Consider the following 21,779-nt stretch of genomic DNA (forward strand, 5'->3'; position numbering starts at 1 on the left):
CATCTGGTTTTTGTAATTACCCTACAGAATAGGTGTACGGCTGCAACAATTCACTTTCCTCCAAATGCTCGCAGCTTCCAGCGCTATCTGCTCCCAGCTCCTGCAGAACCAATCCCCATTCTGTTGCTAGACAGATGGCAGCTTGCAGGGACAGAAAGAAATATTATGGTTTTCCTCACCCCCCCCCCCCCAACTGCCGCCCTCACAAAAAACGCAGAGCCAAGCAGTCAGGGCTTCCATGGCAACCGATGTCACCATGACGACAGTAAACATCCAGGAGCGGCTGCTGAAAGGAACATCTGCCCCAGCGAAGCGTCCCATCTGCCCAGAGGCGAAAGAGAACCAGGCCACGAGACGAGCAGGAGAGGAAGAGGCGACCCCCAGACAAAGGGCCCCCTCCATCCAGCACAAGAATGACTCAAGGCCAACAACATGACAACTTCATTATTTTCCGGATTTCAAGGGCATCGCCTATCGCCACATTAGACATCTCTCAGCAGTGGTAAAAGGGGTAGCCTGTACCTTGCCTGAATGGCTGATAACAAAGAGCAATAGACTGCATTCATCTGCGCTGCAGTCAGTCTCTCCCTAGTCTGACCTGTCAGATAACAGAGAATTAACGGCCATTTATCCATATTCATCAGGAATGGCTGATAAGAGAAAAGTCCATACACAAATGCTTACAAAACGTGTTCCACTGCCCCCTTAGTGACTAAATACTCTACCAGTGTCTGCCCCCTGTCCGCTCTTAGGCTAGGTTCACATCTGTGTTTGGGTTGTCCGCTTGGGGACCCCCCAAATGGAAACCTAATCCACTTAAATAAAAGCGGTTACTATAATGGGGTCCGTGTGGTTTCCACCTAAAGAGGGCGAAAGATGTGGAGAGAAAAGTTTGCTGCTTGCGGTGCCTTTCTCTCCACATTTTTCAAGGCAAGAGGGGAATGGAATCCCCATATGGAGAACCAACGCTGGTGTGAACCCAGCCTTACTGTGCATTACACTGGTCTGTCTATCTGTCTGCACATGGTGGCTTCTCACTCATACTTATGTGACATCAACAGCTTCTCAATGCAAACAAGGAAACATCAGAGGAGGCGGACATACTGTAATATAATAGTAATAAGCTGAACCAGATGTGTTGCATGAAATGCATAGTCACTTACAGGTCATGATAGACAAAGAAGTGGTACAGTGCACTGTACAAATATACAGAATAAGCAGGTGCTATGGAGTTACTGTAAGTGCTTACTTTATATTTCTCATAGCTTTTGAAACTACTCAAAACTTCCACCAAAAACTCAATGGGGGAATTAAATAAGTTTACTGGTGTAGATGTGCCCAACTTTGGTGCATGTTTGGCAAACAGGCCTTTCCCATGGCAAAGATGTGCCACAAGGACACCTCAGGTTGAGAAATTTATTACAACTCACACCAGAAACCTGTTATGAATTAGGCCAAGTTCTGTGCATGGGTCTCCATTCGGGGGTCCACTTGGGGACCCTCAAATGGAAACTTAATCTGCATAAAAAAAGTGGTTACCTTAGGAAACCTGAAGACCTCATAGACCACAATTAGGTCCGTGTGGTTTCCACACAAAAAATGAGGAGAGAACAGTGCTGCTTGCAGGACTTTTTTCTCCTCATTTTTCATGCGGAGGGAGGAACAGAATGGCCCGAACGCAGATGTGAACCAAGCCTTACACATGAAACAGCAGTCTTAATAAATTCTCTCCAACTTGTGTCTAATTTCAGGGGGAGTATGCCTAGAAGCATCACGATACCCATTGTTTCTGCATTGAGGCACAACATAAGCAGAAATGCCATTCAGAATTCTCAGAAAGCTGAGTGCCGCCCAATTTGAAATATATAATGGTTACTAGGAAGAGATACATCCATGAAAAGACTTAACAGATCACCTCTTTCTCTGACAACCTGACAATAGAGTACAACTCAAGGACTTAGAATTCAAGGTCAAAAATATGGATGGCGCCTATACAAAGAAGAAAGTTGCCACTATTTACGAGGATTACACTTGGATTGGTCCACTATATATCCAACCAGAGGAGAAGTGTTCCCGAGCACAGAGGGGTTACTACAAGGACATCATTACATCAGCACTCACATTTCAGCACAAGACAAGACACATTCCTTCCACATAATATAATCCTGGAGTCGGCAGCGCTCCCCACTCCACGTCAACCCCCCAAGGAGGCTGCACAGTCCAGACGCCTCTCCTCTATCAGAGGCACCACTCTCCGGCCTCTAGTTACTTTGGTTGTTTGGACTGCAAGTTCTACAAACTGTACATATTCTTAAAGGGCTACTCCCCTTAAATGTGTTGTCACTGGGCTGTTTAGAGATGGAGAAAGCCGAGGTTAAAGACTCGCGGAGCCTCACGTCTCTTCTATTTCTCAGTTCAGCAGTAATTCTGCCTTCAGCGTGAGATCTATGTAATGTGAGACACTGCTGTACTGGAGAAAAACCATTGTTGTAATGTATCCATAGTAATCCGACTGCCAGCAGAGAAAGGGCACATCATGCCAGACCCCCAATAAATTAGAATCTAGACAGCCCCCCCCCCCCCCTTATAAAACATAGATCATACAATGCTACAACTAATACCACACATAACCACCAGGAGACAGTATGATCCTGAAAAGCAGCATTTAACCCTTACTGTCATTAGGACGGACACTTGTATTCTATTCATTTTTACAGGAGAACCAGGCCACCTGGGGGTGTTCTTATATAACCATATGCCACACGTCCCTTCTAAGGGGTCATGACAGAGCTCCATTACACTTGCAATTGGAGCCCACACCCCCTAGTGTCTTCTCCTTTAAATTTTCGTTGCAGAGAAAGGCGTGACTGCAGTATGATGAATAAGGCAACGCTTGCATGACGGACAAGTCTTTACATTTATTTGCATGGTTGCCTTGACAACCAAAAAAAAAATAAAAATATGAAATTCCACCGTAACAAATTCATTGAGGATTGAGAGTCGTCCGCAGCTGCTTGGGGACATGCAGCCTTGTCACACGGCGAGCTTCTAGACTCTATTACTGGAAGAGGATACAAGTACCACCCCCCCCCCCCCACCCCCCGACACTCTCCGCACACCAGGCCAGGACAGCGCGCTTCTCTCGCCTTTGATTCGCTCCCTTCTCGTAAAGAACGCAAACTTTGATGTCAACAAATGTTGTTTGCTGAATTTAGACGAGCGGCTTTTTTATCTCCACAGGCCGTGTCCATAATGATTATAAGATCTCTCCGGGCGCAATATGAAATGTTTGCTTACAAGTCAAAATGTAGAAAATAAGAGGAAAAAAACAAAACAAACAAAACACGCTCACCCCTCAGCCACACTCCAAGATGTCACATAGGAAATCATAAAGATTGTTCCTAAATGAAGGATAAAACAGAAGAGGTATCTGTTCTATAGGCACGCAGAAATATCCCGCAACATTCATATTCTCAGGAATGGAGGAACAATGCAGCAAGAAAACCACACTATTTTTTACTTCAACCTGGGTCACAACCAAAACAGTAAAAAAAAAAAAAAAATTGCATCATCTGCAGTTATTGAAACTTTTCCTACAAGTGTAGGAATTTCTGCTGGAGAACTGGAATTTGTTAGATACAAGGGAAAAAAAAAAAAAAAAGATTCCAACTACAACGCCATGAAAATTTTCACTGCAGTTAATAATGACTTTTCCTTCAGCCTTGTGTTACTCTCAGTGAATATTTCTGACTTGAAAGTTTCCATCCTGGAGAATTCCCAATAAAATGGCTTCTCCCTTCCACATTTTCCTTCCTGCTGGCACCGGATCTCTGTTTCTATAGTAACCACTAACATCTTATATATCTCCGCACAATGTACAACTGTAGAAGGGGCGATGGGCAGCAGTTTACTAATGAAGGGGAACCAGGACTCAGCACGCAAATGAAATCACTAAACAGCAGCAGTGACATCACTGAGAATGCAGCCTATCCATTCACTAGAGAGCAGCGGTGACATCACTGAGAATGCAGCCTATCCATAAACTAGAGAGTAGCAGTGACATCACTGAGAATGCAGCCTATCCATTCACTAGAGAGCAGCGGTGACATCACTGAGAATGCAGCCTATCCATTCACTAGAGAGCAGCGGTGACATCACTGAGAATGCAGCCTATCCATTCACTAGAGAGCAGCAGTGACATCACTGAGAATGCAGCCTATCCATTCACTAGAGAGCAGCAGTGACATCACTGAGACTGCAGCCTATCCATTCACTAGAGAGCAGCAGTGACATCACTGAGAATGCAGCCTATCCATTCACTAGAGAGCAGCAGTGACATCACTGAGAATGCAGCTTATCCATTCACTAGAGAGCAGCGGTGACATCACTGAGAATGCAGCCCATCCATTCACTAGAGAGCAGCGGTGACATCACTGAGAATGCAGCCTATCCATTCACTAGAGAGCAGCGGTGACATCACTGAGAATGCAGCCTATCCATTCACTAGAGAGCAGCGGTGACATCACTGAGAATGCAGCCTATCCATTCACTAGAGAGTAGCAGTGACATCACTGAGAATGCAGCCTATCCATAAACTAGAGAGTAGCGGTGACATCACTGAGAATGCAGCCTATCCATTCACTAGAGAGCAGCGGTGACATCACTGAGAATGCAGCCTATCCATAAACTAGAGAGTAGCGGTGACATCACTGAGAATGCAACCTATCCATAAACTAGAGAGTAGCGGTGACATCACTGAGAATGCAGCCTATCCATTCACTAGAGAGCAGCGGTGACATCACTGAGAATGCAGCCTATCCATAAACTAGAGAGTAGCAGTGACATCACTGAGAATGCAGCCTATCCATTCACTAGAGAGCAGCGGTGACATCACTGAGAATGCAGCCTATCCATTCACTAGAGAGCAGCGGTGACATCACTGAGAATGCAGCTTATCCATTCACTAGAGAGCAGCGGTGACATCACTGAGAATGCAGCCCATCCATTCACTAGAGAGCAGCGGTGACATCACTGAGAATGCAGCCTATCCATTCACTAGAGAGCAGCGGTGACATCACTGAGAATGCAGCCTATCCATTCACTAGAGAGCAGCGGTGACATCACTGAGAATGCAGCCTATCCATAAACTAGAGAGTAGCAGTGACATCACTGAGAATGCAGCCTATCCATTCACTAGAGAGCAGCGGTGACATCACTGAGAATGCAGCCTATCCATTCACTAGAGAGCAGCAGTGACATCACTGAGAATGCAGCCTATCCATTCACTAGAGAGCAGCAGTGACATCACTGAGAATGCAGCCTATCCATTCACTAGAGAGCAGCAGTGACATCACAGACTGCAGCCTATCCATTCACTAGAGAGCAGCAGTGACATCACTGAGAATGCAGCCTATCCATTCACTAGAGAGCAGCAGTGACATCACTGAGAATGCAGCTTATCCATTCACTAGAGAGCAGCGGTGACATCACTGAGAATGCAGCCCATCCATTCACTAGAGAGCAGCGGTGACATCACTGAGAATGCAGCCTATCCATTCACTAGAGAGTAGCAGTGACATCACTGAGAATGCAGCCTATCCATAAACTAGAGAGTAGCAGTGACATCACTGAGAATGCAGCCTATCCATTCACTAGAGAGCAGCGGTGACATCACTGAGAATGCAGCCTATCCATAAACTAGAGAGTAGCGGTGACATCACTGAGAATGCAACCTATCCATAAACTAGAGAGTAGCAGTGACATCACTGAGAATGCAGCCTATCCATTCACTAGAGAGCAGCGGTGACATCACTGAGAATGCAGCCTATCCATAAACTAGAGAGCAGCGGTGACATCACTGAGAATGCAGCCTATCCATTCACTAGAGAGCAGCAGTGACATCACTGAGAATGCAGCTTATCCATTCACTAGAGAGCAGCGGTGACATCACTGAGAATGCAGCCCATCCATTCACTAGAGAGCAGCGGTGACATCACTGAGAATGCAGCCTATCCATTCACTAGAGAGCAGCGGTGACATCACTGAGAATGCAGCCTATCCATTCACTAGAGAGCAGCGGTGACATCACTGAGAATGCAGCCTATCCATTCACTAGAGAGTAGCAGTGACATCACTGAGAATGCAGCCTATCCATAAACTAGAGAGTAGCAGTGACATCACTGAGAATGCAGCCTATCCATTCACTAGAGAGCAGCGGTGACATCACTGAGAATGCAGCCTATCCATTCACTAGAGAGCAGCAGTGACATCACTGAGAATGCAGCCTATCCATTCACTAGAGAGCAGCAGTGACATCACTGAGAATGCAGCCTATCCATTCACTAGAGAGCAGCAGTGACATCACTGAGACTGCAGCCTATCCATTCACTAGAGAGCAGCAGTGACATCACTGAGAATGCAGCCTATCCATTCACTAGAGAGCAGCAGTGACATCACTGAGAATGCAGCTTATCCATTCACTAGAGAGCAGCGGTGACATCACTGAGAATGCAGCCCATCCATTCACTAGAGAGCAGCGGTGACATCACTGAGAATGCAGCCTATCCATTCACTAGAGAGCAGCGGTGACATCACTGAGAATGCAGCCTATCCATTCACTAGAGAGCAGCGGTGACATCACTGAGAATGCAGCCTATCCATTCACTAGAGAGTAGCAGTGACATCACTGAGAATGCAGCCTATCCATAAACTAGAGAGTAGCAGTGACATCACTGAGAATGCAGCCTATCCATTCACTAGAGAGCAGCGGTGACATCACTGAGAATGCAGCCTATCCATAAACTAGAGAGTAGCAGTGACATCACTGAGAATGCAGCCTATCCATTCACTAGAGAGCAGCGGTGACATCACTGAGAATGCAGCCTATCCATAAACTAGAGAGTAGCAGTGACATCACTGAGAATGCAACCTATCCATAAACTAGAGAGTAGCAGTGACATCACTGAGAATGCAGCCTATCCATTCACTAGAGAGTAGCAGTGACATCACTGAGAATGCAGCCTATCCATTCACTAGAGAGTAGCAGTGACATCACTGAGAATGCAGCCTATCCATTCACTAGAGAGCAGCGGTGACATCACTGAGAATGCAGCCTATCCATTCACTAGAGAGCAGCGGTGACATCACTGAGAATGCAACCTATCCATTCACTAGAGAGTAGCAGTGACATCACTGAGAATGCAGCCTATCCATTCACTAGAGAGCAGCGGTGACATCACTGAGAATGCAGCCTATCCATTCACTAGAGAGCAGCCGTGACATCACTGAGAATGCAGCCTATCCATTCACTAGAGAGCAGCGGTGACATCACTGAGAATGCAGCCTATCCATTCACTAGAGAGCAGCGGTGACATCACTGAGAATGCAGCCTATCCATTCCCTAGAGAGCAGCCGTGACATCACTGAGAATGCAGCCTATCCATTCACTAGAGAGCAGCGGTGACATCACTGAGAATGCAGCCTATCCATTCACTAGAGAGTAGCAGTGACATCACTGAGAATGCAGCCTATCCATAAACTAGAGAGTAGCAGTGACATCACTGAGAATGCAGCCTATCCATTCACTAGAGAGCAGCGGTGACATCACTGAGAATGCAGCCTATCCATAAACTAGAGAGTAGCAGTGACATCACTGAGAATGCAACCTATCCATAAACTAGAGAGCAGCAGTGACATCACTGAGAATGCAGCCTATCCATTCACTAGAGAGCAGCAGTGACATCACTGAGAATGCAGCCTATCCATTCACTAGAGAGCAGCGGTGACATCACTGAGAATGCAGCCCATCCATTCACTAGAGAGCAGCAGTGACATCACTGAGAATGCAGCCTATCCATTCACTAGAGAGCAGCGGTGACATCACTGAGAATGCAGCCTATCCATTCACTAGAGAGCAGCGGTGACATCACTGAGAATGCAACCTATCCATTCACTAGAGAGTAGCAGTGACATCACTGAGAATGCAGCCTATCCATTCACTAGAGAGCAGCGGTGACATCACTGAGAATGCAGCCTATCCATTCACTAGAGAGCAGCGGTGACATCACTGAGAATGCAGCCTATCCATTCACTAGAGAGCAGCGGTGACATCACTGAGAATGCAGCCTATCCATTCACTAGAGAGCAGCGGTGACATCACTGAGAATGCAGCCTATCCATTCCCTAGAGAGCAGCCGTGACATCACTGAGAATGCAGCCTATCCATTCACTAGAGAGCAGCGGTGACATCACTGAGAATGCAGCCTATCCATTCACTAGAGAGTAGCAGTGACATCACTGAGAATTCAGCCTATCCATAAACTAGAGAGTAGCAGTGACATCACTGAGAATGCAGCCTATCCATTCACTAGAGAGCAGCGGTGACATCACTGAGAATGCAGCCTATCCATAAACTAGAGAGTAGCAGTGACATCACTGAGAATGCAACCTATCCATAAACTAGAGAGTAGCAGTGACATCACTGAGAATGCAGCCTATCCATTCACTAGAGAGCAGCGGTGACATCACTGAGAATGCAGCCTATCCATTCACTAGAGAGCAGCAGTGACATCACTGAGAATGCAGCCTATCCATTCACTAGAGAGCAGCGGTGACATCACTGAGAATGCAGCCTATCCATTCCCTAGAGAGCAGCCGTGACATCACTGAGAATGCAGCCTATCCATTCACTAGAGAGCAGCGGTGACATCACTGAGAATGCAGCCTATCCATTCACTAGAGAGTAGCAGTGACATCACTGAGAATTCAGCCTATCCATAAACTAGAGAGTAGCAGTGACATCACTGAGAATGCAGCCTATCCATTCACTAGAGAGCAGCGGTGACATCACTGAGAATGCAGCCTATCCATAAACTAGAGAGTAGCAGTGACATCACTGAGAATGCAACCTATCCATAAACTAGAGAGTAGCAGTGACATCACTGAGAATGCAGCCTATCCATTCACTAGAGAGCAGCGGTGACATCACTGAGAATGCAGCCTATCCATTCACTAGAGAGCAGCAGTGACATCACTGAGAATGCAGCCTATCCATTCACTAGAGAGCAGCGGTGACATCACTGAGAATGCAGCCCATCCATTCAGCATTGTAAGTTGTTAGAAAAATCTGTTCAGAAAAACAAAACAAAAAAATAAAAATGTCCATTTCTAGTAACTGAACACAGCAGTGTGCCATGTGTAGAGTTATATACATATATGCTGGAAGGCTCCGTGTTGAATACTGCCTGTGCTGAATTACTTAACTGGGTGTAGTGTGACAACCTGCTGAACAAGTTCATCACCATGGCAACAAACGACTCAACCGTCATGGACATAATATCAACAGAACACAGTCCAACGGATAAGCTGGCCCTGCCCCATTCCTGGAACCGTCGCGCCAGTTATTATCCTGTTCAACTAAAAATGAAAGTGAAGCTGTGCAGCAAGATGGCGACAAGGAAAAGTGTGTTTCCTTCTCTAGGATCATGTCACCACTGTCGGAGAGGTGGTTACACACAAAAAGAAAAACTAGAATACAATAGTGGATTCTCTCCCAGGACAGGATAATACACAATTATTGCAGTTAGTACACTGTATACTCCAATCGCCTCCCTGTGGTGCACCAGGGGCAGCTAGGGTGGGATCAAGTGACCCAATATAACGTCAGGGTGACCCGAGGGTTGCTTCAAGATTTCCAGAGCTACAGTCTTCTAGACAGGCTCTGGTCTTATATATGTGAGAATTATAAATCAATTTGGCCTCAAATTAAACCTCCCACAAAAGGTGGCTACCCAGCTTTCCTACAAGCCTGAATGACATATATACCAAATTATGAACTAGGGTGGCTTGTGGCAATACAGATCTACCATTCAGGAGTCCAGGAAACCTAATGAACAGCCTTCCTATGGGGGCGTTCATACTACTGTTGGTGACCTTCAGCAGTGCCCGTTGCAAGATTTTAGTAAGGGACACTAGCTGAACCATCAGTAATCAGTTAAAATTTTCATTCATTTCAATGGGATTTTATCTTGTGTCCGTTTACACTCAGTCTGTCAGAAGTCCGTTTTTTTCCAGCAGACAAAAAAGATCCTACATGCAGGACTTTTGTGTCCGTTTGAAAAAACAGATTCTAGACGGAGGGCAGGTGTCCGTTATTTATTTTTTTTTAACATTGAGGTCTATGGGCAAGACTTATAATGGACAGTAACTGATAGCCATCAGATACTGTTCGTTATTTTGTGTTCGTTGTTTTCTGCACATGCTCAGAAAGCAAAAACAAAAAAATGGACAGTATAAAAAAAACGGACAATAACGCTTAGGGCGGGTTCACATCTGCGCCCGTGAGCGCATTAAGCAATCCAGCTGGGCTTCCATCTTCTGCCCCAAGAAACTGGACAGGAGACCGAAACCTGGCAGTCAGTTGAAAACTGAGCGCCCATGAGCATTTTGTACCTGTCCACAGCGAAACCTTTTTTACTTTCACAAAGTCCTGCATGTCCGACTTTGTGTCCGGTTAAAAAAAAAACAAAAAAACGATTTTGTTGCGGACAGGTACAGAACGCTCACGGGTGCTCACTTTTCAAACCCATTCACTTGAATGGGTTTGAAAACTGACTGCTAGGTTTCCGTTCCCTGTCCAGTTTCTCGGGGCAGAAGACGGAAACCTGCCGGATTGCCTAAAGCGCACACAGGCGCAGGTGTGAACCCGCCCTAACATCAGTTAGTGTCCCTTAATGTCTGTTATGATAGGTGTCTGTTTTTTTTATGGGTTTTTCTTTAATGGACACCTTCATAATGGAATCCAACGGTAGTGTGAACCCTGCCTAGGACAGTACTAGTGGCAGACACCCAGCTTTCCTACCAACAGACAGGAGACTTTTTCATAATACTGCAGCAATTCAAGTCATTGGAGTTTTTATCGGTTGCTAAAAATAAATGAAACTAAAATAATCAAAAATCCTGATGGAGGAATCCTTGGGGGGAGAGGGGGGGTGGGGTACAACCTGAGGGCTTTGGCAGATATGAGCCTGTATGCAGACACGTTTTACAAGCTGGGCCGCATTGATTTTTTAGGCTTGATGGTTCAATTTCTAGGACTCGCTATGAAAGGAATTGCCGCATTTTCAGCTTTGTTGCATTAAGTGCGATTGCAGCCGGGTCACTGATCACACAGACAATAGGTAGATTTGCCTCACACAAAAGGTGAACGGTGGAAGGAAGACATCCCCTCGCAAGCTGCTCAGCCAGCCTGGGACGATCGTTTAACAAGAGCATGGCCTCCGCTTCTACCCCTCGCCAGCAGCACGACGCTGATCGCTTGTGACAAGAGGTATTTGTAGTAGCGGCTCCGTGAAAGCCGTACAGTCATCTATTGTGCAGGGAGGAAGGGAAGGGGGCACTCTTATTGTCAACGACTAACGAATAACCCTTCTGCATTCGTGACCTCCTTTCCGCTTTGCTAATGGAAAGCGAAGTATGGCCGTGCAAGCGCAGAATTGGGGCTGAACCAACAGGTTTCTAAAATGAGCCCTCAGAATGTTCTGTCATTGCTTCCAGGATGCCAAGCAGATGAAACCAGAAAGATAGTCAGGAGCCCAAAATGCATTGTGCAGCATGCTCCTATATCAATGACAGTATCTATCTATCTATCTATCTATCTATCTATCTATCTATCTATCTATCGATACCACAATCATATATTTAACAAACAATGACAATCCTAAAGGAACTGAGACCTTTCATCTGCATCTGAGAATCCCAAACACATGTCATCTAGTAATACTAATAATTTGGGGGGCCCTGTATTCTACCAGGGTCACACTATGTAATATAATAAGACTGTTAAAGGACACAAGCTGCAGGAGCAGTCATTGCTGATGTACTTAAAATTGTATTAGTGATCGTGTATCGGTGGTCTCCGCGGGGACCTGTCTCATTCCCAGCGCTCGCCCACTTAACGTGTGGTGTGATCGATAGAGCACCAGAAAGAGGGATAACGCTGCGCGTATCATCTGCAGCCGCTGTCAGGAGGAATACGACAAGATAAACCCTGACGAGCCATCATACTTGCTATAAATAGATGCCTTCCCAAGGTCAGCGCCAGAGAAGTTATTGGATAAATAGCAGCAGAGTCGGATGTACTGATGGCGAGGAAACAATCAGCGAGATCACAAAACCCTCAATTATACAACAAATCCTGAAGACACCAGAATTCCTTTAATCTGGCACACTGGATTAAAGGGGGTCGAGTATTAAAATAGACACCTCATGTCCATCATAGGGCCACTGCCATCAACCAGAGAGAAAGTCGACCTGTATAGAGGGCCCATAGTCACCACAGACACAGTCACCTCTTATGTAGCAGCTCAAAAGACAAAATTCATTTACAAATAAAGTGCAAAGCTGCACTTACTATTGTTGTTGGAATTACTATGTCCATATATTACGTTACTTATCTTGTAGTGATCCCAAGTCGCATCCTATATTATACCCCAGAGCTGCACTCACTATTCTGCTAGGATAATCACTGTGTACATACATTACTAACCCTGTACTGATCCTGAGTTACATCCTATATTATACCCCAGAGCTGCACTCACTATTCTGCTAGGATAATCACTGTGTACATACATTACTAACCCTGTACTGATCCTGAGTTACATCCTGTATTATACCCCAGAGCTGCACTCACTATTCTGCTAGGAGAATCACTGTGTACATACATTAATAACATTGTACTAATCCTAAGTTATATCCTGTATTATACCCCAGAGCTGCACTCACTATTCTGCTAGGAGAATCACTGTGTACATACATTAATAACATTGTACTAATCCTAAGTTATATCCTGTATTATACCCCAGAGCTGCACTCACTATTCTGCTAGGAGAATCACTGTGTACATACATTAATAACATTGTACTAATCCTAAGTTATATCCTGTATTATACCCCAGAGCTGCACTCACTAATCTGCTAGGGGAATCACTGTGTACGTACATTACTAACCCTGTACTGATCCCGAGTTACACCCTGTATTATACCCCAGAGCTGCACTCACTATTCTGCTAGGAGAATCACTGTATACATACATTAATAACACTGTACTGATCCTAAGTTACTGTATATCCTGTATTCTACCCCAGAGCTGCACTCACTATTCTGCTAGGGGAATCACTGTATACATACATTAATAACACTGTACTGATCCTAAGTTACTGTATATCCTGTATTCTACCCCAGAGCTGCACTCACTATTCTGCTAGGGGAATCACTGTGTACGTACATTACTAACCCTGTACTGATCCTGAGTTACATTCTGTATTATACCCCAGAGCTGCACTCACTATTCTGCTAGGAGAATCACTGTGTACATACATTAATAACATTGTACTGATCCTAAGTTATATCCTGTATTATACCCCAGAGCTGCACTCACTAATCTGCTAGGGGAATCACTGTGTACGTACATTACTAACCCTGTACTGATCCCGAGTTACATCCTGTATTATACCCCAGAGCTGCACTCACTATTCTGCTAGGAGAATCACTGTGTACATACATTAATAACACTGTACTGATCCTAAGTTACTGTATATCCTGTATTCTACCCCAGAGCTGCACTCACTATTCTGCTAGGGGAATCACTGTGTATGTACATTACTAACCCTGTACTGATCCTGAGTTACATCCTGTATTCTACCCCAGAGCTACACTCACTAATCTGCTAGGGGAATCACTGTGCACATAAATTAATAACACTGTACTGATCCTCAGTTATATCCTGTATTAAACTCCAGAACTGCACTATATTGTGGGGCATACTAAGGGAGACATTATACAGTGAGTACCACCTTGAGGGGAACATTATATTGTAAGAGCTACTAGGAAACATATTGAGGCCACTTAAGGGGCACTGTACTATGTGGGGACACAATAGGAGATGAATGGAAATGGATAGAACCCATATAAAATTGAATGCGACTCACAATACCTAATAAATATGGGTGCCAAAAAGGTTCTCCTTCTTTCAGTCCTTTGAAAGTAAGAAGGTATGAGATGCTTGGAGACTTCGGAAATCACTTTCTGTTAGAACCCCAAGTAAAATAAACCATGTATGGCTAGATAGAAATAACAGTCTTGGACACTTGTGTGCGCCACTGTTTTACGGACATTGCTATGTATAGTATAGCATTACAATGGTCTCTGTGTATACAGTGGGGGTTGGGGTAATAATTGTACCAACATGACCATGGAGTAGGCGCTGCTAGAGACCACATCTTTCAGCAGCTGAGTCAGGAGACAACATAAACCGGTTTTGCTCCTTGCAGGTCCAGGCATGAGAGACTCACATCTGGAAAAGTCTAAACTGTTTACCTTTGCACCCAATGCAGGTCACATGACACAGAAGATGAAGCTGGCGCTCAGGGTACATCTAAAACCTTCAATAGTGAAAAGTTAGTAATCTAGTAAATTCAACAGAATTGTGACCAGAGTAAAATATTCTAAGTCTCATGACTCCATCACTTGTCATGTTTTACCGTTCTGTTATGAAATAAAGCATCAAACTGGACAAAAGACATATATTTTTGTTAGTCTGAGACAAATCTGTGAAGCAGTGAGCATATCCTTATTTATGTGAGTATAACCCACTGTCCTAGGCTTCAGATAGACATTACAGCTGGCAATATACATGAAATGTACATCATTGAACCTACTGGCATGGAAGCCTTACACCTTACTCCCACTGGAAGACGACGGATTCCAACTGTGCAATCCTTTTGGCGTTGGGGAGATGAGTCTGGCTATGGCTTTCTCCTCTCTCCTAGTTCTGCACATGTGCAATACCTGGCCACGTCAAGTGTGAATGTGTATGGGTTGCTTTAAGATCTGCACTGTACGGACTATACTCAGGGTCCATCAGGTTTCCATCATGGGGTCTGTAATATAACGCAGTATGATGCTCTGATTTTCCAGGCATTTCTGACATCATCGATATACAGATATGAACGCAGTCTCATATGGGACAGGAGGATGGATTACTATCTAACTTTGCACACTCACCTTTCAGAACTCTAGGAATGCTGGGTGACACGTCTGTTGACCCAAAAATGGAATGCCGAATGTCTGATTTTATACGTCTACTAATTGAGATGATAATCTAAGAATGTATTAATGAACTCTTTCTTATGCAACATAACCAAACTTTCCCAGCTCCAGAATGACACACCATCCCCATTATTCAGCAGAATAACAGAAGAAGATACAATACTGAGAACTTCACTGCCACTGAGGGGATCAAAAACAATCACCCAGCTTTCCCAGACACAGACAGAACTGAGAAATGGACTGTGGATCACTGCTGGCATGAGGAGAGAGTCTATTTACACTGGCCAGGGAACGGTTTTAGTGCTGCTGGCGGGGAGCTAATGACAAATGTGGCGATTTTCGGCGCTCTGTTCGCCCGGCAGCTGTGAGATCATTACTTTTAAATAAGTGAATTAAAAACACGAGCAGGAACGTTTCATCCGAGCGATAACTGGCGAGGAATTTGGCCTCGTGTCAACTATTTCAGGACAAGAGAAAATAAGAGGCTGAAATTGGTTGGCACGGTGCTCACTTCACTGCCAGACACTCAGGGGTTTTTTTTGTAAGCTTTGCTTCTTTAAACCAACATCCCTTTCATATCGGTGTAGACAGCACAAGATCAAGTGTTCACTGACTCCACAGCCAATGACAAGAAACTAAACTATCGCGATCCTGACCCCAGGTTGTACAAACAGCAGCAGAAAGGGGTAGTGTCACCCCAGAAGGGAGCTGCTCGCGAATTATATACTAGTTCACACAGCAATGAAGTAGAAGTTAATGGCAGCAAAGGTCCAGTTATTACTACATTAGGCTAGGTTCACACCAGCGCTTGCTCTACGTTCAGGGATTCCATCCCCGAATCTGCTTGAAAAATGCAGAGAGAAAAGCGCATTGTTCGGGTGGAACTTGTCAGACCCCATTATAATCTTTTTTAAGGATTTCCGTTTTTGGGTCTGAAGAATGGATATCGGGTGCAGGTGTGAACCTATTTTGAGTCAGTGACTTTTTTATGACTAAAATGAGTCTCATCTCTATTTCCACGGCTCCAGAGCTGTGATACACAAAAGGGGAGCTGTTACATCTAGATCCACTTTTATCTTGCTAATTTTTCTATTTTAATTTTAGACAAACTGGAGTAAGAAAACTTTTTGGCCAAATCCTAAAATAATTTGCCAATTTATAGGTACTCACACGTAGAGATGAGCGAACACTGTTCGGATCAGCCGATCCGAACAGCACGCACCCATAGAAATGCATTGAAGCACCTGTGACGCCGGCCGGCCGCCAGCAAAGTCAGCGTCACAGGTGCTTCCATTCATTTCTATGGGTGCGTGCTGTTCGGATCGGCTGATCCGAACAGTGTTCGCTAATCTCTAGTACTCAGGCTTCCTAAACCCCAATAACGTTAATTTTACACTTTGTTTTGCAGGTGGCTCAAGGTAATTCATAAAATTGATCAATTTATTGGATGTGAGTCAGCTGAACATACATATTTGGGGGCATTCACAGTAACGCCGGGCGTGTATCACAGTCATACACGCCGGCGTTACGGCAGACTGCTGAACACTTCCCATTCACTTCAATGGGATTGAAGTGAATGGGAAGTGTTCGGCAGTCTGCCGTAACGCCGGCGTGTACGGCTGTGATACACGCCCGGCGTTACTCCGTGTGAACGCCCCCTTTCAATGGGACTGACCAACCATCTACGGTGCATGAGCTGTTTCAAGTATTCCCCTACGGCTGACGTAGTAGAAAAAATAAAAGGGATCTGTAATGCATTGCGAAATATGATGGTGCTATATAAGCAAACTAAATAATAATAATAAAAAATCACGTTGAATTGAATCTCAATGAATTTCAACATGCTTGACTCTGTTCCTGCAGAAGATAAGCCCTTGACAGAGGGGCCTGGAGGGGGCAGAGAGGTTTATTTTCATCTCCTCACTGAAAACACCAGCATATATGTTGGAGGAGCCAGGAATGCCAGTTGTCTAACATGTATGGGGACCCTTACAAAAAAGTAATGTGTCACTTTGCTCTGGACAGAGTGGTAAGGGTTAAGGCAGTGACACCAGTGAATGAGGGCATCAGATTGCAGATAATGGCTGTCTACACACCTAGCATTTAAACAGCAGCATGCTTTCACCCTGTAATTTACAGCCACACCTCACGGTTGCTGTGGTGACCAAACTGCGCCACTAAACTTTAGCCTGTTTGGTTAGGAGGTGGGAGCAGGACGCTTTGTACTTACCACTGTTACAAAGTCTCAGCACAAAGGGCCGACAGAAACATTTAGTCTCCTATTTCTTTGTTGCCGCGACCAGGCTGAGCTCTCCAGGTGCATAGACGTCCCATGGACAGGTGTGATACTGTTTCCGCACAAGTGAAGCCATGTTTTTCTAATGCTGGACAAGTTGTCTAACACAGGAAACTATTGTAAAGGTTCTCTACCCTAATGTTGCCAATTTACCCTGATGCACTAACCCCAAAATCCATAATACATAACAGGGTGACTCTAGCACCCCTGCACAGACTATGGATGATGTCACTGATAAAGGGCTCTGCCTGTAACAACATGTGGATAAGCAGGAGCCAAACCTCATTCATTTTACAGTCTCCATAAAAAGTAAACGACCTTAATCTTTATGCAAATTAACAAGTTTAGGACACTGCTGCGCCTCAGCTCTGGTGATGTGAGAGAGGCTTTCAGGCCACAGTGCAGGGTCATGCCATGTATCCAGATACATCCATGGCACTATTATATGTGCGGACAAGGTTGTCAGTATTCTAACAGCAAGAAGTTGCATCATATATATTGTGCGAGATTATATAGAGATTTTGCTGCACAACTTTTCACATCATTTTGACTTTTTTTTTCTCAATCCGTTGCACACTGTACTGAATGCACATAATAATTAGAGATGGAAGTGAAACATGCCGTCTATGAGAAAGCTTTGAGTAGCCCTCTTAACCCTTGATACTGGATGCAGATTCAGTGACCTATACACGTGGGTGATGTCACAAAGGAAACATATACATAAAGATAATGCAATCTAGAGGTAATAAACAGATCTCAAAGAAAGAAGAGGAAATCTGTCATGACACCAGTGGCGGGCTCCATTCCCAAAGCATACAGCGCAGTCCAAGATGGATGTCAGAGTCTTACCTTGAAGCAAAGCTCCATTTTTCTTGAAAAAGGGGCTTCCGGGCCACAGAGGAGGGACTGATGTGCTGCAGAAGGGAAGGAGGAACAATGTATCAGTATCCAAGTATCAAACATCATGACCCTCTTAGGCTAGGTTCACATCTGTGTACAGGTCTCCCTTGTACGGATCTTCCGGTTGATCCAAAAGTTGGAGAGCTAGACCGCTAGGTTACCCTCAGACACCATAAACTGTAATGGGTTCCGCTGGGTATTCGCTGTTGTTATACTGAAACCAGTGGAGAGAAAAGTCCTCCATGCGGTACTTTTTGCTCTGCCGATTTTTGTCGGTTTCTGCAGCACAGTCTCCACACCACAGATGTGAACCTAGTTCTAGATGTTTAGTAATACTCTAGTGGCTAAGATCTGCAGGGCCCCCTGCATTGGATGCAATAATGCAGACTAGACAGTCTCACACTATACCAGACTTATCAATGTTTGACACTGTCTGATAAATCGGTCACTATTACACTGTCTATCTAACATTATACCTCCTCCTATTAGTTGGCTTCGTTTACACCAGAAAAATACACCAGAATTTTGCATATTTGTTTGTTGCATGTTGTACTTAGGCACACCCACTTTCCATGAAGCCACAGCCCTTCAAACCAACAAACTCCAAATTTTTTTGCACAAAATACAAGTGTGAATAAATAATACATACATGTATGTGTTGCAGTAAGTTTTTTGGTGCATATTACCATACCCCAGAATTGTGACACATTTGCCTAGTCAATCTCCCCTCTTCTATCCAGAGAGCGCACTAGTAAAAAAGTGGTAACTTGTATTTGTAGACAATTAATAGTTAAATATTTTTGCAAATATAAATAATTACATTACAAGTTTTGCAGCGTTTTAAAGTTTTTCTCTAACCATCATAAAACTAAAGAGATTTCAGAAAATCATAAAAACTCTGCAAAATTTTAACTATTTATATTTGACAAAATGTTAACTTTTAATGGTCTACAAATAAATAAATACAGTTATTTTCATGGGAAAAAACACCGGATGAAGATAATGTAAAAGATTATTACATCCTATAACTACATAGTGATCTGAGTTCGTAAGACACAGTCGCACGATAGTACACAAATTTAATATGTCCATTTTGGATGAAAATCATCAAAGAATTTCATGGCATGCTCAGAGGTGTTAGTTTTGCCTACAACAGCCAGAAAGCATTGCAACAATCCCAACAGTGTCTGCAGCTCTGAGAACACAATTTATCCTTCTTCAGAAACTTGGGTCATAATCCTTTAGTCCCAAAATCTATAAGATTAGTACCCCTAACTTTTGAAAGACAAATCTATCTAATCACACAGAGGTTAGGGGGCAGGCCAAGGCAAACAATACTCAGTAACAAAGCAGATGTGTCCAGGAGAGAGCCACGGTTGTATTAGCCACCCAGCTTTCCCAGTTTATTTTTACACTTTCCTGCTCCTGTTAAAACATATCACAGACATCGAAGGACCCGGGAATACATCAAGTAGACAAAGGTCTAATGGTCAGGTAGTCAGAGCCCTTCCATATCTGCCACGGTTCTCGATGAAGTGTTAAATCTGCATTTCTGCCCAGTTCTAGCCATGCCATGCAATGCAAAAAAAAAAATTTTGTCTGAAGCACTTTGGAGACAAGCGACTAAGATTCTCATGGGGATAGTGATTTACACACTTGCACGTGTCTGAGCACACAGTCCCTTCGGACACTGCAACATCTTATTATGGGTGTTACGACCCCAGGAGTGGGGGCAATGAGAAGTCACAATTGCCCCTCCCCAGCACACTTCAGGAGAATGGATAAGCGATCTGAGACTCAAGAGTCCATGACACTCATTCATGTCATGTCTCCAGCACACAAAGGGAATCTCGACCCACACTAAAACGTTTATCACTGGGTCCACATCAGGCAGTGACACCATCACAATTCAGCTTCACAAGATCTTTGACATGAGAGACAATGGCAACAAGTGAGCCAGTAAACACTAAATAATCATACAGATTCTGTCATTTGCTTTGGATTTTCCATTGCGGCAGTCAGTAACTCCGTGACAACGTCCACCACCCCCCCTTCCCAGTAAACAGTCAATCACAATGTACATTCTATAATTTCTGGTCTCACATGAGAGAGGTGAAGGGTCATCAGGCAGACTTTGTGACAGCTGAAGAGTTCCTTCAAGTACCACAGAGAGTGGGGCAAATTTATTAACACTTGCGTTTCCACACCAGTCAAATTAAAAGGTCCATCGGGAACAAACCCATACATCAGAATGGAAATATATGCCAGTGAGGAATGGACATAGATTTCCTTGTATAACTCATGCCAGAAAGCTTGCATGAGATATAATAAATAAATGCCAGGCCAAGACGTCCCCAGTGTACCTCACTCTCCACCCACACTCGTGGAAAATGGTGAGCAACATGCACAATGGGGAACGTGTCCCATGTTTGGCCCAAGAAAAGGCCGGGTGTCAAAATATCACCCATCTACATCAAAAAACTGGTGAAGATGGTATAATAAATTCCCCCATTCTATTTTTCTGCTAGAAAAATCGATTGTGGAATTCACACCATGTATTCTTATTAGTGTAAAATTCTTTGGGGGAAGACTTATGGTGGAAATTTTTAAAGTGAGTTTTGGTGCAGTCTTGCCCTAATTTGCACCAAGTTTTACAAATTTTTCACAATTTTAGAAAAGGTTTAAAATGTCTTAATGCAAATGAGGCCAAAAATCTTATTCTGCAGCTTTGAACACCAGAATTCTGGAAGATAAAAATAAACAAAAAAAATACACTAAAACAAAACTTAGAGGGAACCTGTCAGCTGGTTTGGGGCCATCCAATTGCCAGCATGTTGTTAAGCAGCTGGGTTTAGGATCCCAAACTCTGTAACATACCACTGCCCTTCGCCACGATCTATGGAAATGAAAGTGTGAAGAAGCCCAGGGTCTGCTGAGGCGCTCCAGCACATTGCGTGCAGGGAGGTTGAGGTCAGTACACCTCACTTCATTGTAAATGAGCCTGATGTGAGAAGCATGCACAGTGAAGCATGCAATGCATCTGTGCCGGATTCTCTCAGCAGATCCATCTTGGCAAACCCCAGGCCTCTTCAAACTTTGACTTCAACAGTTTGGGACCCCAAGCCCAACTTAAAGGTATGGTAACAGTTTAGAGATTCCAAAGCACCTGTCACGTTCCCTTTAAATGTGGGTATTGTGGTGTATTTTACACTATGCTTGAATCCCCCAACAGCACACTCTCTACATGTAGAACCCTAGCATCAGCACCACGTGACAACGCAAAGTCGATCTTCTCCCAGCTCCGAGAGGTTTATGTTTATAGAGGTCTCGCCTCACAATGTGGTTTCCACAGCTCTACCTAATGAGGCTATTTAACTAAACGACGTGATTAAAGAGGCCGCCTTGTTAAGAGAGACAAATGGAACTCTGGAAACTTTGTCTCTGCGGTTGGCGTTAGACCTATAAAAAGGGGTCGTATT

The 21,779-nt window shown here is 44.3% G+C and overlaps 2 protein-coding genes across 8 annotated transcripts in view; one reads left to right on the top strand and one right to left on the bottom strand.

The window, feature by feature from the left end:
• TTC8 (tetratricopeptide repeat domain 8) overlaps nt 1-21,779 on the top strand; it is a 485,821-nt gene that overhangs the window by 79,134 nt on the left and 384,908 nt on the right. The gene's annotated exons all lie outside the window — the stretch shown is intronic.
• The window catches only part of FOXN3 (forkhead box N3), a 139,614-nt gene that overhangs the window by 12,075 nt on the left and 105,760 nt on the right, over nt 1-21,779 (bottom strand). For all 4 annotated transcript variants that reach the window (XM_075282415.1, XM_075282412.1, XM_075282414.1 and 1 more), the window contains exon 4: nt 18,250-18,314. In XM_075282415.1, the coding sequence (XP_075138516.1) occupies nt 18,250-18,314 (65 nt within the window). The remainder of the gene's footprint in view (nt 1-18,249; nt 18,315-21,779) is intronic.

This window comes from Leptodactylus fuscus, chromosome 7 (genome assembly GCF_031893055.1).
Source record: "Leptodactylus fuscus isolate aLepFus1 chromosome 7, aLepFus1.hap2, whole genome shotgun sequence".
NCBI lineage: Eukaryota > Metazoa > Chordata > Amphibia > Anura > Leptodactylidae > Leptodactylus > Leptodactylus fuscus.